The sequence below is a fragment of the Schistocerca cancellata genome, chromosome 1 (genome assembly GCF_023864275.1).
Source record: "Schistocerca cancellata isolate TAMUIC-IGC-003103 chromosome 1, iqSchCanc2.1, whole genome shotgun sequence".
NCBI lineage: Eukaryota > Metazoa > Arthropoda > Insecta > Orthoptera > Acrididae > Schistocerca > Schistocerca cancellata.
Genome location: NC_064626.1, coordinates 1,261,326,674 through 1,261,344,943, shown reverse-complemented (window position 1 = coordinate 1,261,344,943; position 18,270 = coordinate 1,261,326,674). Strand labels below are relative to the sequence as shown.

Sequence of the window (18,270 nt, the reverse complement as noted above, 5' to 3'; positions counted from 1 at the left end):
AGGTTTGGAAGATGTAGTGTTACCAGTTAAACCCATTATCTATATAGACACCTTACAATTTCAACATTATACCTTCTTTATCCACTGGCTCTTATGTTCAATAACCATCTTCTGTTTGATCCTGTGATCAGAATGGAATTGAATGCAACAGATTTTGTTGGAGTTTATTGCTGGATAGTTTACTGTGAGTCAGTTAAGAACATTTAAAAGTAACTGGTTGGCATTAAACTCTGATGAGTCAGTGAATGTTTTATTGTCTATCACATTGTATATGTCATCTACAAACAATGTGAAGTTCCCTGCTTTGTTGGAGGGAGAGATAGATCAATGATGCATATAAGAAATAGCAGGGGACAAAGGAAGGAACCTTGTGGAAAACCATATAGTACCATTCTCCAGTCAGACTCTACCCTCCTACCAGCATGCTATTTCCATCAAACACTACTTTCTGTTGTCTGTCCTGTACATGGAATTGAGGAAGTTACTACCGTATTTACTCGAATCTAAGCCGCACTTTTTTTCCAGTTTTTGTAATCCAAAAAACGGCCTGCGGCTTAGAATCGAGTGCAAAGCAAGCGGAAGTTCTGAAAAATGTTGGTAGGTGCCGCCACAACTAACTTCTGCCGTCGAATATATGTAGCGCTACACAGACATGCTTCGTAGGCACAAAGATAAATACTGGCGCCAAAACCTCTGCGTCAGTAAATAAATAAAAAAAAAGGTGGAAGACGAGCTTTTTTTCTCCGCCCCGAGTTTCGACCACTGCATTTTCATACATTATCCAACGAAGAGTGACGTAAACACCTATAACAGAGAAAACGGCACTTATAAGATCAAACAAAATAAGCAATCGATTCAAACCAGACGAAGCACGTGAAAAAGGAAGGGTACCCGTATAAATACGGACGGAGCGCCTGACGCATAGCAATGGCTACCTGGTAACGTATTGTTCATCTTCGAATGTATTAGAGTTTCAATGTACTACGAAAATCCGACTGGCAAGACTGTTTGGGATGTTTTTTAATATGGCCAACTCTACGTTCTGAATTTTTTCCTACCTGTGAGAAGAGATGGTTGCTAAAAGTAACCTGATGAAATGTGAATCACAAGCAGTATTCTCTTCACCATTCACCATAAGAATAATACGAATATAAACATTTTGCCATGTGTTCTTCTGTGTTTGTTGCTATCTCATTTAAATCCTGTCTGCCTAATAAACTACGAAACTAGAGTGAGACAACAGCAAACGCGGAAGAATACACTTATCGTGTCTGTTTATATTCGTATTATTCTTAGCCTAATAGTGATACAGTCAGAAATGAACCACGGCAACTGACTAGATTTTTAAATCTAAGATGACTCTAATTTCTGTGCAGAATTTGATGTACTAAAGAAGCGGCCGCAAAGATTTTCAAACGGAGAAAAATTTTCGCCTAACTCTCGTTCAGAACATGTTCTATCATACGCAGCCTATTATTTGGTTCTTGTTGATCATTCTCAAAGAAAGCAGCAGTGTAAGTAACAACAAATAGCAGTCTCTTGATATTGCTTCGCTAATGAGACGATTCGCCTCTTTTTAGTTGTAAGCGGCGGTAGCGCGCACAAAAGCAAGCCATGCCGCGAACGGCGACAGGCCGTAAACACGCACTATCAGAATCCGATAAACAATGCATGACACAGTCCAGTGATGCATTTTCAGCTTAGAGTGACGTAAACACCTATAACAGAGAAAACGGCACTTATAAGATCAAACAAAATAAGCAATCGATTCAAACCAGACGAAGCACGTGAAAAAGGAAGGGTACCCGTATAAATACGGACGGAGCGCCTGACGCATAGCAATGGCTACCTGGTAACGCTTACGACTCGAACCAAACTACTGTAGCTGTATCGTCATTCATTCGACCTAAATTGTGTCTCATATTACAATGGACCAACTTTGTTTCGATTTGGAGGTGCGGCCTAAAACTTTTATCTCCCCTTGAATTTCGAGTCTCAAATTTCAGGTGCGGCTTAGATTCAGGAAATCTTTTTTTCCTTTGTTTCGAGTCTCATTTTTCAGGTGCGGCTTAGATTCGAGTGCGGCTTAGATTCGGGTAAATACGGTAAACAGTCCTGGGATTACATAGTGGCAGGCTTTCTCTGTAAGTATCCTGTGGTCAATACAGTTGAAAGCCTTGGACAGGTCACAAAATATGCTGATGGGCAATGTCTTCTTGGCAAAGCATTCCCAGACCTTATCTGTGTAAATGAAAATATGGCTGCAGTTGTAGTGACAACTGTTTTCTGTGGTTTCGTGCTCTTTATATCAAAGTTGTCAGTGATTGGCAATCCTAGCATACATTAATTTTCCAAGTTTTTAGAAAATTGAGTCAAAAGTGAGACTTTCCTCCAATGCTAAGTAGCATATTGGAAAACAAGTTTCCTCCAGCAAACTCAATCAGCTGCCATGTTTTCAGATTAGGATTGTAATTTGTAAGATCTGTGGCATTATCTTTTTTAAGAGTCACTTTACAGTGGTACAATTCATTCTTGCAAGGAAGATACCTTGACTGAGGGCATGTTGAATATATGAATCAGGGCTGCCTTTACCATCTGATTTCAGCAGGGTTTTAGTAGTTCTGTTGAAGTGTTTCACTACCTGTTGAGCTTTGCTATTAAAAAAAGTGATGGTTTTCCTTACTTCCTGTTCTGTTATAGGGGCTTGAAATATGCTCACTATTTTTTATTTACTTAAATTTGGCATATTTCGTGACAGTACCTTTTACATGAAATGCTTACAAGGCGATATTTGTCTTGGCTTCAGTTGTCTAGTGGAAGTATGATTCCACAATGCAGTTTCGTCGGCTGCAGAAATGACCTGGTTCAATGCGTTTGCCTCATTTTTGGTGCTTCAAATACCATTTCTTCGAATGTGGTTTCTTCTTAAAGTTTATATAAAAAAGTAGTAACATAATTCATTTTTTTTTCTGTTCACTTCCAAATTATTTATGACGGCGACCTGCACACTGTTCCACCGTCAACACACACCACGAGTTCACTGCCGACTGACTACAGTCAAAGACGACTCCAGCGTCAAAGACATTTTACACAACACACAAGCTTCCACTTGTAATCAGTCTCTTTGATATTCTTTGTCACATTTACTAATAGTAATCAATATGCTGTCACTCTCAAAAATATAAGTAAATTAGCATATAATAAGGCAAATTACAATAAAAAATTCTGACAAAAATATAAGAAAACATTTACAATTTGGTATCGACAAATCCGGTAGAAAATAACACATCTCCCAGATCCATTACAGGCTACACCTATCTGATCTATAGAATTAAGGAAATGTTCTTTTAGTATTTTTCCTCAACTACATTCAAAAAGTGCTCATTAAAGATTTCTTCCACAGTCACCCAAGTTTATTAATTTTAGAACTCAAATACAAACTTTTAGACTTCTGAATAACTTTAATTAACACTGCAATCTGTGCTGCTCACAATACAAATCATAGGTTGTCAAACAATGGACAGGCACAATAGCTTGAACATTACGTCAACTACAGTTACAAATTCTTGTATACTGCGTTGAAAAACTTTATCACAAAATGATCAAAATGTGTGTCAGAAGAATGAGCACATAAAAATTACACCAATCTACCGTCCTTGCCAGCCAAAATTGTAATTTGATAAAACCAACAGCATTCCAACACCATAGAGAACAGAAAATATAGTAACCACATCAAAAACACCAGGAGAAACAATGTGTTTTTACTGGGTGATAGTCACAAAGTCACCGAAGAAATAAGAAATGGTATTCTAGATAATTACATGCAATGTAAGAGTGAAATTCTTAGACATAATTTATGTCAGTTATAATAATTATGATTGTTTGTACATACCTAATATTGGTGTTCCTCCATCCTTAGGAGTGGTCCACTGTAGTTTGATGGTGTGATGATCTGAACCAAGAATTTCAAGTACTGGAGTATCAGGTGGCATTAGCACAATAACTTGGTATGTTATCTGATCATCACCAAATAGATTTTTTGCTATACAAGAATAATTTCCTTCATTTACTTCCTCCAGTCCTGTCAGAAATAAATATGCACTCCTAAAATGATTATGTATATTTAATGGGTAGTACACACTGAGGTAACATGCTTTGAGGGAATTACTTTACCAAATAACTAGTTTCCTTCATAAGCTTTGGTCTATTGTTATTCAGGCTGGTTAACAGCCACTAGAAAGATGATGAACATATTATACATATTCTGGTTTTTGCTCACAGCTAATAGGAGACACGACAAACGGCTTACTTAGTTTTGTAAAAAGAGGAACTTGATAATAAGTATAGTTAGTTTCTCACTAGTGAAATTACTGAGATATACTTAGAGCATATCAACATACTTGTTATGTGAAGTAAGCCCTGTGATATTTTGAAGCTAGAGTCGGATTTAAGGGTCCTCTTTTTGTGGAGCCACCGCACACTAGGTGTTGGATTTCCAACTGCTAGGCATGACATGGTCACACTCGTTTTCAAAGCACGGCGTAAAACTTGAGAAAAAGATGCGATGCGAGCAGGAGCTAAGACACAAAAGAAACAATACTAGATAGAGAAACAGAAATAATTAAACAATGTATGCCACAAATATATGGAACTTCATTGGAAGTTATGTACTGGTTTTCAGAAAAATGAGAAAAAGTGTGGAAACTCTACATATCTCAACACTATTATGTGCAAATACTAATGAAGACAGGCTAAATGCCATGCCCACTAATAGCCAAAACAACATATTATTGTGCAACACACAGAAGTAGCTATGTCACTCATGCTTTTTTCTTCTTGTGAATTGTACTTCTAAAGAGAATGGCCTTTTTGTTCTTATGTGTCGTGTGTATTCACCATGCCACATGCTTTGTTTTTACAGCAGAGGGGACAGGAAATTTTGTGCTGTAAAGTCCAGGACCATCAGTCTTTGTGCCAATGTCTTGGATTAAATTCCAGATGCATGCACAGTGACTTGTGATGTGAGGGCACGTAACACTGTTGGGGTGATCATTTTGTCAGATGGGGATGCTAAGCTTGGAGACCCCTTGGTGCTGTTTGAGAGGAGTGAGCTATGCGCTGGCACTGGAATTTATCCCTTCCCTTCTCTCATCATCATCCAGCACAAACATGAAACCACACACACACACACACACACACACACACACACACACACACACACACACACACACAAACACTTATCAGTTACACTTAAACCACACAGTACCTCACACTTCACAAAGGAAAGGTGCCTGTGGGTGCAAAGGTTGGAGAGCACCTTTCCAATTCAGCTGGCTGAACCTGTCCTTTTGGGACTCCCAGCTGATCATGCCATACTACTTTACTTCAGAGTCTCCCAGCCAATCATGCTGTACTACTTTACTTTATTTTACTCCCATTTTTATATAACTTTTAATTTTGACAATTGAGTGACACGATATATACAGGTATATAATTTACATACGACTATTGTTATGAATCAAAATTACAGTTTAAACTTTATAATATTTTATTTATGTCAAATTAGTTTTACTTGTCAACACCTCAGGACTCCAATTAATAAGAGAGTGTACACATGTAGCATCTTGTTCTAGTGATCTTGCTGCATATCAACATTCAGTTCTTAATCAGGGTTCTCGAGAATACAACAGTTACTTTTGATCTACTTGGGGAATACTGAGTAACTACCCAGCTCAAATGCAACTCCTTCCAAATAGTAAGACAAGACTGTGCAACAAACATGTCTTCAAATTGCATTTAGCCTTCTTCAGACACAAATTACTTCTCCAATGTGAGGACCCACCAGTGTCCAATGCCTGCAGCATATAGGTGTCAGTAAGCCACATTTTCTTAGAATGGTTATTTTCAAATCAAAGGGAGACCATAAGTGAGCACTTGCCCACTATTTGACTAATGATAACCTGTGCTGGTTGTTTCTGCTGTATCCTGCTACTAGTGCATGCGAGTGTGAGTATGTTGTCACCAAATTCGTGTGTTTGAATCAGCCGCCAACTGTATAAGCAGGGGCCAGCCGCTAGAGGCTGCCCGTGGGAGGCATACACACATTACTGTCTCCGCTACACTGTCTGTCAGTGACTCGCACATACATATGCATAGAGCAGCTATGACTCACTCACTCTATGTTCATACAGTTGTACCGTTCACAACAGTTGTTCCGTGTATCGTAACATGTGGCTTCACAAGGCCCTTATTTCTGTTTTTGTTCAGAGGTTTATGAATAAAGAAATATTTGTGTAACTTGGATCAGTTTCATGTATTACATGGTTACTATACAACTGCCGATGAATTTGGAACAGTTTCTGCATGTGCAATCTGTAAGTGTGGTTTCATCAAGTTAGTCATTAAGAACACCGTGCTACTGGCCTTTATTGAACAGTTTACTTTGGCAGTGACCACTTCGTTGGCTTCCATTAACAGACAGGGTACCATTCAACTGGTCCATCCACCCACTTTTCCTCCATATGACGATTCAGCAGAGGATTGCAAAACTTACAAAAAAAGACTCAGACAGCATTTTTTGTAAAAGAGGGAGGAGGAGGAGATTAGTGTTTAACGTCCCGTCGACAACGAGGTCATTAGAGACGGAGCGCAAGCTCGGGTGAGGAAAGGATGGGGAAGGAAATCGGCCGTGCCCTTTCACAGGAACCATCCCGGCATTTGCCTGAAGCGATTTAGGGAAATCACGGAAAACCTAAATCAGGATGGCCGGAGACGGGATTGAACCGTCGTCCTCCCGAATGCGAGTCCAGTGGGCTAACCACTGCGCCACCTCGCTCGGTTTTGTAAAAGAGCTTCTGTAAAGTTTGGAAGGTAGGAGCCGAGATACTGGCAGAAGTAAAGCTGTGAGGGCGGGGCATGAGTCGTGCTTGGGTAGCTCAGTTGGCAGAGCACTTGCCCGCAAAAGGCAAAGGTCCCAAGTTCGAGTCTCGGTCCGGCACACAGTTTTAATCTGCCAGGAAGTTTCATATCAGCGCACACTCCGCTGCAGAGTGGAAATCTCATTCTGGAAGCATTTTTTGTCTTTCAGTGTGACAGACTCAAATTTGTACAAAGCCTTATTCCTCTTGTAGAGTCCACCTAAAATGTATCAATTACTGTGTCAGCTTGCCCCTTTACAGAAACCTGCAGCTCTTCCTTTTGATCACAACTGCAGTTTATTGTCCAACTACCATTGCCAAAGAATGTGTGTCACAGCAGCGTGAGCTGAATTCTACTGATGCCACAAGAGACCAAACCAGTCATACAAGGCCTGGCCAGCTGAACTTCACAGCCTTAGCCAGACATGTCAGTTCATTATTGATGCCCATATTAACTCTTATCCAGACTCTATGGTGCACAGCACAATTATCTGTTTAGCTCTAGACAAGGAAGGGCATCAGGAGGCTTTACTCCATAGAAACCTTCCACTGGCAGAAGTTTTGCAAGTAGCACAATCTTGAGAAGTTTCTGATGCAGCAGGTGACCAGACTGAAGCATAGGGTGATGTGGCAGTGGTGTCACAAGGTTTTCCCACTAAGACGACAGATAGCTTGTACGAGGAAGTGGCAGTGGTGGTGGTAAACATGCGAGCCCAGCACTGAGCAGACCAAGGCCCGCCCAAGCAGTCATGACTGCCACAGCAGCAGCGTCAGCATCCTCTGTTTCCATCGGGTTCTTTCTGTTTTGTCCAGCATGACCAGTACAAAAGTTTCTGCACCCTAAGTGATGGGCTGCTTGTAATACTTGCCAGAAGAAAGGCCACATCAGCTCTGTGTGTCGTGCACTGAAGATTGCTCAGGTTAAGGACATAGATGTAAACAGTGTGACTCCAACGCTTGTGATTGCTCCCAAGTTGTTTATTGAGTTAAGTGTTTCTCAGCAAGTGCTCCAGCTACAGGTCAACACAGGTGCTGCAGTGAAGTTATTGAAGGCTCAACCCCACGTGAGTTTAGACTCACGGCCATTGACAACGTCACGCATAACTGGTCAGCTGTAGCAGGCAGAACATTGTGCTGTTGGGACAATTGTGGCACATGCCTCTGACAAGTCAGTGGTTCATTCCATCACATTTCTGGTTGGTGCTGATACTAGCATTGAGAACTTGTTTGGGATGGACCCATTTCAAGCATTTTAATTTTCTATCACCAACACAGTTCACCTGATGTCTGATCAGATTTCATATTCTCAATTGGACTTGTATTTGGAAGGTATAGGGTGTGTTACAAATTGTTCAGCTCATATTTCTTTGAAATCCACAGCACGGTCTCATTTTTGTCATGAGATTACATGAAAACAGAATTGGAAAGACTTCTATTACTAGGGGGGGGGGGGGGGGTGTAACCTGTTATAGTTAGTGAATGATCATCTCCGCTGGTTGTAGTTCCGAAGCCGTCAGGGACTTCAGTACTACCATCAATGAGCAGTCAGTTATGGATATGTATCCTCTCCCATGCCAAGAGGAGCCGTTAACAAAAATATAGGGTGGCCAGTAATCTTTTAAGATTGATATTTCTGAAGCAAATCTGCAGGTTCCTATGGATGATGAATCTCAGTGAGTTCTGGTTCCGAATACTCCTTTTTGTAGAAATATACTATTACCAACAAACAAGTTACCTAAACGATATAACTCACCCAAGTGCAGTTTATAATTTCCCTCTACATATTGCAACCTATTTTTTAAAACAATTACTGTATTACTTTTTTCTTTTTTTACTCTTGGATTATATAAATTATAAATTACATTCTCCCCGACTAGGCTGAAACAAATGATATAGAATCACTTTAACAATTGTAAATCATTAAATTATCTGCAACCTTAGAGAAATTTTTATATATTATGTTCTTTATAGTATTTAAAATAGCATTAACAACTGTATACCAATATGACTGTAACAGTAATAAGTCTTTGCTATTATATTTAGAAGCATCTGACCCGCCTTACATTTTAAGGTGGTGAGTTATTCTGTACTGTTAATGAAATAAATAAACAAATAAAATAAATAACTCCTTTAGCTCTCTATCAATATTTGCACCTTCCATTGGGTGTGACTAGTGCTCCTGTTATTTTGCAACAAATATTTAGAGTAGCGGACTATGCCTGTCCTGAGATGCATTAATTAGATGGATAATACTGTTGTCATGGACTCCTTTACAGCCAATCATTTGCAAAATTTGTTCATTTTGGTTTCTGTCTTCCAGTCTGCAGCCTTACTGTGTAATCTCACAATATCTCAGTTTTTTCAACCTTCTACTGTTTATTTGAGGTTCAAGGTTTCACAGGATGGGGTTCGCCCACTGCCAGACCACATCTCTGCTGTTACGTTTACGCCTTGCCCCTCATCCTCAAAGGTGCTTCAGGTCTTCCTAGGGAAGACAGCCTTCTACCATAAATTATTACCGGGGATAGTCACATTGGCCCACCCATTGAATTCTTTGCTAAGCAAGAATGTAACATTTTGCTGGGGCCCAGATTGCAAACATGCTTTTAAAATGGTGACATCCCAACTACTCTCAGCCCCGTGTTTAGTTACATTCTCTCTGGATCAGCACATAGTTTTGGTGACTGACACTTAACAGTATGGCCTTGGTACAGTCCATGTGTACCGATACACCGATGGCTGAGAACAACCTGTCACTTTCGCCTCTAAATCTCTCACTCTGGCCCAGAGGTATTACTCTCAGCTGGAAGAAGAGGCTCTTGCCATAGTCTACGCTCCCTGGAAATTTCATGCTATTTTTGTATGACTCCAAGTTTCATCTTACTACTGACGATAAACCCTTGGTTTCCTTGTCCAACCCTCACACCTCCTTGCCTAACAACGCAGCATACCACCTACAACATTGGGCACTGTTCTTGTCTCTCTATAATCATAAAATCCATTTTTGACCTACATCTAAAAATGCCAATGTGGATGCCTTGTCCCATCTTGCTGTGGATCCTGATCCCGACTTTGATCATGAAGAATAGCTTTGCTTCCATCTTGATACTGAAATGCAGACTGCGGTCAATGGTTTCCCAATTATGAGCTGGTGCATAGCAGCTGTTGCTGCCACTGACCCAGTTCTCTGCCAGGTGGTTCAGTTTGTTCAACATTGCTGGTCATTTAAATTCCTGGGACAAGCTTCAGATCCCCTGCACAACTATTTTTCCTTACAATACTGCCTCTCTGTTTTTGACTGTGTTTTGGTGTTGTCCACAAAAGAACCATCTTCTAGAGCAGTCATTCCCACTGGGTTATGGTGCGACCTGTCACAGCAGTCCGCCCTGCCACCCTCAACATCGAGCCTGTCGTTTCCTACCCCCGTCCCATTGGCTGCCACCTCCATGAACTTCACTCTGGGATTCCAGCTTCCTGGCAACAGGCTCTGGTCAGTATCCAGCCTCAGGTCCACTGCCACAGCCTGTTGTTCCAGTTGGGCCACCTCCACTGGCCCCATCACCTCAGCCATCTTCACCAGAGGGTCCAGCCCACTAGGACCTGCCAGCTGATAAATGTAAATGTCATGTGACTAGGGCCTCCCGTCGGGTAGACCGTTTGCCGGGTGCAAGTCTTTTGATTTGACGCCACTTCAGCGATTTGTGCGTCAATGGGGATGAAATGATGATGTTTAGGACAACACAACACCCAATCCCTGAGCGGAGAAAATCTTTGACCCAGCTGGGAATCGAACCTGGGCCCTTACGATTGACATTCTGTCACGCTGACCACTCAGCTACCAGGGGCGGACTGCCAGCTGACGACGACACAGAGGTGGTGATGGCACCCTCCTCTCCAGTGCTGTCATCGGGTGCTGCAGGGGTCCACTGCCCTCAGCGGTGCCTGTGCCCCTGCACATTCCAGGCCTATGATCCGATACAATGTCGGAGGTCGTAGACTGGGCAGACTTGTAAAGTAGTAAAGGCAGTGAACTGTGTTGGAACTATCATCAGACTTTAATGATGGGCAGGGTACAAGTGTGTCTAAACACACAGTGCATCGAACACTATGAATAATGGGTCTCTACAACCAACGATCCATGCATGTACCAATGTTAACGCCACGACCTCAGCAACCACAACTGAAAAGGGCACATGACCATTGGCACTGGATGCTGGCACACTGGCAGAGCACTGAGTGATCTGCTGAATCCTGATACCATCTGCATCATGATGATGGGAGGGCGTGGATCCATAGTCTTCCAGGGGAACTGTTCCTTGGTACCTGTACTGCGGCATGGAGACAAGGTGGTGACAGCTCCATTATGCTCTGGGGAACATTAATGTGGGCTTTCATGAGTCCAGTGGAACTCGTGCAAGATACGATCATGGCCAAGGAGTATTGTACAGTGGTTGCAGACCACATTCACCCCTTCATGACGGTCATGTTTCTCGATGGCAGTGGCATTTCTTAACAAGATATTGCACCACGTCACAAGACCAAGAGTGTGATGGAGTGGTCCAAGGAACACAGTGGTGAGTTCCAATTGAAGTGCTGGTCCCCCAACATGCCGGATCCAAACCTGACTGAACACCACAGGGCTGTGACTGAATATGGTGTCAGAGCTCCTCAAGCCCCTCCCTGGAATTTACAGGAATTAAGTGACCTGTGTGTGTAGATGTGGTGCCAACTCCCTCAGTGACCTACCAAGTCCTCATTGCTTCCATGCCATGACATATCACCACTGTTATACAAGCTAAAGGTGGACATATGGGCTATTACGTACAGGGTCATAATGTTCTGGGTGATCAGTATATGTTTTTCTACCTAACTTTCTTTTGCATAACATTATATTTATCCCAGCTTGGTGACTAATGACTGCATCGGTGTGCGTACCAAACCCAATACCAGAAGCACCAATGATGGGGGAACGGGCTACTTAAAATGTAAATTATCTAACATCATTGGTTAGAGCACATTGCTAATAAATGTCCTATACTTGGAGATGGAAAAAAGGAATGCACACAAGTGCTACACTAAGGCTAAGTGATGAGGAATGCCACACATACAAAGGAAAGAGCAAATCACTTGAGTACTCAATATATGATGATGACAAGAGACATAGTCAAAACTTAAAGCAAATATAAAAGTTAACTGTTGTACTCCCAAGAAGTTATTTGCCTAGCTTTCTATGTCACTCATCACTTGAATCACTTGTTTCTTGAAAGCTATGTGGCATCTTGTGCAATAAACAACTTATTTAATGGATAACAGTTATAGGCAGTAGCAGTAGAAAATTGTAGTAGATGACAGAAAATTTATTTAATTATTATTTGTTTGCCCTAAAAACGTAATTAAATTATTCTACAACAGTACTCCATCTCACTCTCTGGAGTTTACTCAAACATCAGGGTAAAAAAAAGTGTTAAGTGTTACATGTACATATAGGATCAGTTAAAAAGGGCTTTACAATTTTGGAATGATATAGAAATTTATTGAGATAATTTGCAGGACCAGTACATGTGTGATTTTATAGCAAACAACCGCAAGTTTGATTCACATAGGGCATTAGTACCCTCTTCTAGAACCAGGAGTGCCAGCATAGACTCTACTTCCACTGGTGTGGAGAGTGCTTGCTGTGCATTTCGTGCATTTGAATGTGCTTGAAAACTTTTTAGTTCCACAGATCACTGAAGATAACTGAGCTGTGATGGTATACTACCAGCAAGATGGTTCAACACCCCATTTCCTCGTGGAAGTTTGAGGTTTCTTCGATAATCGCTTCCCAGGTCAGTGGATTGTCCATGAAGGGACACCTTGCTCCCTGACTTGACCCACTGGATTTCTTTATCTGGAGTTTCATTGAAGACCATGTGTATGTTCCTTCCCCCTTAACAAACAATTTCACCAACCTGAAAAATCGAATCTATGCTGCCGTTGGACAAGTTATGTCCAATTTGCTTCAATGAGTGTGGGAAGAAATTGATTACTGATGTAATGTATGCCACATCACAAATGGTAGGAACTTCAAACCAAAATGAAATTTTAAACTTTTATGTGAAACTTTAGGTTGTTTGTAAATTTTTAGGTTGTTTGCTAGAAAATGATGCAGCTACATATTCTGTAAGTTATCTCAACAAATTTCGATGTCATTCTTAAGTTGCGAAGTCCTTTTTGACTCGCACTATATTTCAGGCACTAAAGAGAGGTGTGGGGGAATGATGCATAGGAAATGTTAACACATATTGTGGCCTCATAATTTATCCACATAAATAACACACAATTCTGGGATTACAGAAGCTACTTTTGTTTCACAAAGTAGAAGACACACTGGCATTAGATAAAAGCAAACTTGTACTCTAAAGCAAAGAAACTTCTATAACATTGCAAAGATAACAACACAAAACACGCCAGAGAATTCACATGTACCACCTGCTACTCTTACGATGAACAAGTACATAAAAATATATCACTGCCACAACAATAACATCATGTGTGCAGTATTGTTACTCTGTTATTTAAGTTATTTATGCGAAAAGGAAGGTAATGGTTCCAATAAACTTCAAACAACATAGAGCACTGCATTACACAGTCAAACTATCAACAGTTCGGACCATAGTTTACACTCTGTTCAGCTTACCTCTTGAATTGGGTGCTTGCAGAACAGGTCGTGTAGGATCACCTTCACCTACTATAGTTGAAGCTGTCACCCAAAACTCATACTGCTCTAATTCCTTCAATCCCCGAACCTCATGTGTCCTTATAGTGGGCCCTGCTTGAAAGCTGGCTTGCTGCAAAAGTTTATAACACAACAATGTAAGTTACTGAAAACATCATTACCACATAAATATAATTGGTAAAATAGAAGGAATGGGGGAGGGGAGGGGGGGGGGGGGGAGCAAATGGAGAAGATGGAGGATTTAGATGGCATGCTGTGCGGCAATCATTTAAGTCAAACATAATTTACTCAGCAGAAGGATCTGATACGTCATTGGTTGCTCAACTTCGTTCTTGGCAAAAGTTTGTTGGTGTCCATTCATTTGGGTGACCAGTTGATGTTTAAAAAGTTGCAGTAGAGTTAGTGTATGGGATGAAAATATTACAGGTGGTTCTAGCTGTGATAAGAGTACGATATGAATGCCTCCCTTGTACTAAAGAAGGGTACAAGTCATGCAGCTTTCATCATTTTAATCTTCTTCTCTTCAACAAGTCCAGATATTCTTTTCTCCAAGCAGCAATACTCAGTTAGCAGCTGACAAGTGCAGATGGAATTGAAAGTGATGCATCTGACTAAAGTGCAGCTGAACTGCAGCTCCCATGAATAGTTGACCCTTACAATACAGGGTCAGGCACAAATCAGTATGTAAAATGATGTATTGGGTTTAAACAGACAATGGAAAATCCAGGCTCGAATAATGATAATATTATGAAAAGAATAGATTGCTAATGACCACACAGAAGAGATGTTGAGTCGAAGACAGGTACAATAAAGAGACTGCTATACATTTAAGATTTTGCCCAACAGGCCTTCTTCTTATGATTGCTGTCTCTGGTCACTGAGGCCAGACTCTTAAATAAATCTAACAGCTATGTACTACAATAACTATGGGTTTTGAAGGTGTATAAGATGCACTCACTTCCTGAAGATCATCACTAACTGTACTTCTCAATCCTTTTGACATTTAAAGTCTTAATTATATGGTCAGCTACAGCAGTCTCAACCCAAAGCATTCCATAGCACAATTTTTTTTATTGATCTAAGTAACTATGCAAGTCTCACCAAAGTCTTATGAAGGTAGAAGAGTGGTCATTTTTCAAATGTACCTTCTTCATAAAAATGATATTAACCAAAGGACATGGTCTGACAAAAATATTCTCTGAGGTTTCCTCAGGAGGACTCAAGGCTTTTAGGTTTCTCACTTGATTTGGGATGTAGACTGGCTGATGACACACCTGAACCATTGGGATTGCTTTTGTTTGAAATTGTAGACTATGAATAATTTCAACAAATAGAATGGGAAAGAAATGTCAGTCAAGACAGAGCCTCTGCTTATCTGGAAAAGCTAGATACAGATTGCATGTGCTCCAGAGTTTGCTCACCAACAACTATTTCACATCACATCAACAACCATCCACCATCTTACATCTTTTTCACTGATGATTGTTAACATGTTGTTAAGTTATTTGACTCCACCCCAGGCAGCCAAAAATGTACAACAGAACTGTTCCCCATTCCAACTAACCATCAGGTGATTTAGCAAGAAAGGCAATATAACTGGCTGAAGAATGAATACAACATACAGCCTTCTTTGGCTGACCTGCCAGCTCCCACTGGACTACACCCATCTCTGCCATTGTAGCGTCACTGAGATTCCCATAAACCTTCATTCTGCTGCTTGCTGTCAGGTGATTAACTCTGAACCCTGCTATGGAGTGTCTGTTACCTAACAGATTGCGAACATTCATCAGATATTGCAAGCTGTCCTCTGTGTGTTCCCATGATAGACTTGAAGATTAACCAGATATTATGAAGTGACCTTACTTGACAGACTGGTAAGCTATGCCAGATGTTGTGAAGTGTCCTTGCTGGCTGATGATCCTCTGTTACTAGGGTAAAAAAGCCCACTGTTTTGGAGAAATAATTCTTTGTGGAAGATTAAACTAACTGTATTCACAATTATGTTAGTTATTGCTGATCGGTACTGCAAATTCACCACCAGATTGTGTTGAACTTCACGATCATTAGTACAGTTAGGGTGAGTTGAACTATTTCACAGTGTAATCATCACAATGGAGCAAGCCATATCAAAATTTGCAGAGGTGCAGCAGCAACAACTGCAACATCAACCACTGCAGCAGCTGCTGACCTACTAAAGTTGGTCTCAAAATCTGCATTTGAGACCAATCACAAGGAATGGGGTTCACATGCAGGAGACCCTATGCAATATTCTTGTCTTGGGACACACGGGTCTATCACAGACACTATTTCCTCATATAATGCAGCCGAAAGTTTTCAGTTTGATACAGAAAATGGTGCCCACATCCCCAACCATTAGGAGCCTTCTACCTTTATCCTATATCACTCTAAGCTCATTGACAAACTAGCTTAATCCAATACCTAACCACTGAGTGCACGTGGTATCCGAAAGAATGCACTTTTTCAGGTGCTGCAAGCAATCAGAAAAGTCTTATTTACAATGGGCTACTGAATCCTGATGTATTAATCAAAATTCTAAGTTCACTTGCATGGTGGTTGGAAGTGCTAAATCATACTCATATACCCTCATTTGGGACAGGTTAGTACAAAATGCACCCAATCAGCAAATTTAGAACAATGCCCTCAAATTATAAGATCCCAGGATGGAAGAAGTGCCAGTCATTGCATGATCTTTAAAAATGACACTGCCACTGTAAGCAGATGCTGCTTTCACAATGACAGTCCTCTCCCATAATGGTCTTCAGCCCATCTTGCTCCACAGGAATTATCAAGATTTTCTATCCACCTGAGTGCTACTGCCATAACCATGAAATTGTTCTCCCTGTCACCAGTGCAACTTGTGAACAGTCAAAGCACCTTGTTTCCATCAGTACAAGGAGGATGATACTCAACACCAATGCAAGTCAGTGTTATCCACAAGACATGTACACGCCATCAGTCATCGAGTGTCATTCCAACTTGATGTTGTGGTCACAGTAACATTGAAGAATGTCATGATTTATTTCCAAGAGCTTCTGATACAGCTTTTAAAAAAATTAAACAACCAATTTTGGTCCGTGGACCACCATCATGTTCATAAAAGCATTTACAACATCATACTAGGCAATGTAAAATCATAAAACCAATGGTGTAAGATAATAAAATGCATGAATTCATCACTGTTGTCACAATATAACATAAACTACACCATCCATCACAAAATGTGTCAGACAACGCACCCATTCATACTATATCAAAGGTCAGCATTAATGCTATTGTGGCGTAGAGCGCCATAAATATCGATATTTGTTCTGTGTGTAAGTGTGCTATCTTTGAGGAGAGGGCTTTGGAGAGGATGTTGGATGCTAACGGGAGTTAGCCTCCGGACTTGTATCTGTGTAGAAGCTAAGAGTGAATACATCTGTATCCGAGAGAATTCTAGTTGTTTACCTACAACTATTCCACATTCCCTCACTGGTGACCCCGTTTTTGTGCAATACGCGTCCGAGTTACCGCCCGAAGGTTATTAACGCGCCTACCGCGTCGGGGTTTCTCCGTGATCGTGAGGGCCTTTGTTCAGCTCCAGACAATGGCCTTTCAGCATTCACTGCCGCCCAGATTCCAGCAACATCTCTCCAGCACTCCTGCTGTCGTAGTGGACATGCCGCAAGAATCTTCGGAATCCTTCAGCCAGAACATGCAGTGGAATTTATGGAGTGCCGCCAGTTTCTTCCAACCGCCAACGGTCCGTGGACTCTGGCTTTGTTAGCCTGGACCTTCCCACGTGTTCTCCACAGAGTGTTGGTCGGAACGTTCCTACTCCTGTGTCGAACACACAATTCAATACAGTTCGTGGCGTCGAGCAAGGTTTTGCTACTTTGGAAAATCCAGTAGTAAATTCAAACTCGAATCAGTTCCCGCCACATGTGTATCCTTGCGCGCCCGGCTAGTCAACAGGTGTTCAATGCTCGCCAAACAGCAAATATCACACCGGAGTGTGCATCCTAGTGGACGTGCGTGGGATCCTTGTGTTGCTTCTAATCAAGTCAACAATTCTGTGCTGGACAGTAATTACTCCGACATCTACAACCAGCCGCACCACTCACGGTCGAGTGAATACTGTGTGCATAACGGACATTCACCAGCGTACTTAAGCACTTGTGGCTTCTCTCCGAGCTACCACGTCAATGAGAATGCACATTTTGACTACGATCCTCACACCGTTCAAGCGTCCGGTGCTTCTCAGCCGCCCACCCCCCCCCCCCCCCCCCCCCCCCCCCCCCCCCCCCCCCCCCCCCCCCGGCGTCAAGTGAATTTCGCGATTCCCGCATTACGGGACGCCAATAATTCGGACTCGCTATCTTCTGCATGCTCTACTTCCGTCCGAAGTAATAGGCGCACCTCCGCAGTGACTGCAGTGCCGAATCTGCCGAAATTACCAGACTTCAAACCCGCTCACCCGGTGTTCTGGTTTAACGTGGTTGAGCAAACATTCAATGTCTGTGCTTTGGATGACGACGCACACTTTGCCTGCCTCATGAACCATCTTCACGACCGCGTCAATTTAATTTACAATCTGGTCAAAGCACTCCCCCCCCCCCCCCCCCTAGCAGGGAA

General features: G+C 41.7%; 1 protein-coding gene across 1 annotated transcript in view; it reads right to left on the bottom strand.

The window, feature by feature from the left end:
* The window catches only part of LOC126144709 (Down syndrome cell adhesion molecule-like protein Dscam2), a 458,008-nt gene that overhangs the window by 64,701 nt on the left and 375,037 nt on the right, over positions 1-18,270 (bottom strand). Inside the window, exons 21-23 of the mRNA XM_049915510.1 lie at positions 13,597-13,747; positions 4,401-4,577; positions 3,893-4,081 (exon numbers count right to left, since the gene is read on the bottom strand). Of these exons, the coding sequence (XP_049771467.1) occupies positions 3,893-4,081; positions 4,401-4,577; positions 13,597-13,747 (517 nt within the window). The remainder of the gene's footprint in view (positions 1-3,892; positions 4,082-4,400; positions 4,578-13,596; positions 13,748-18,270) is intronic.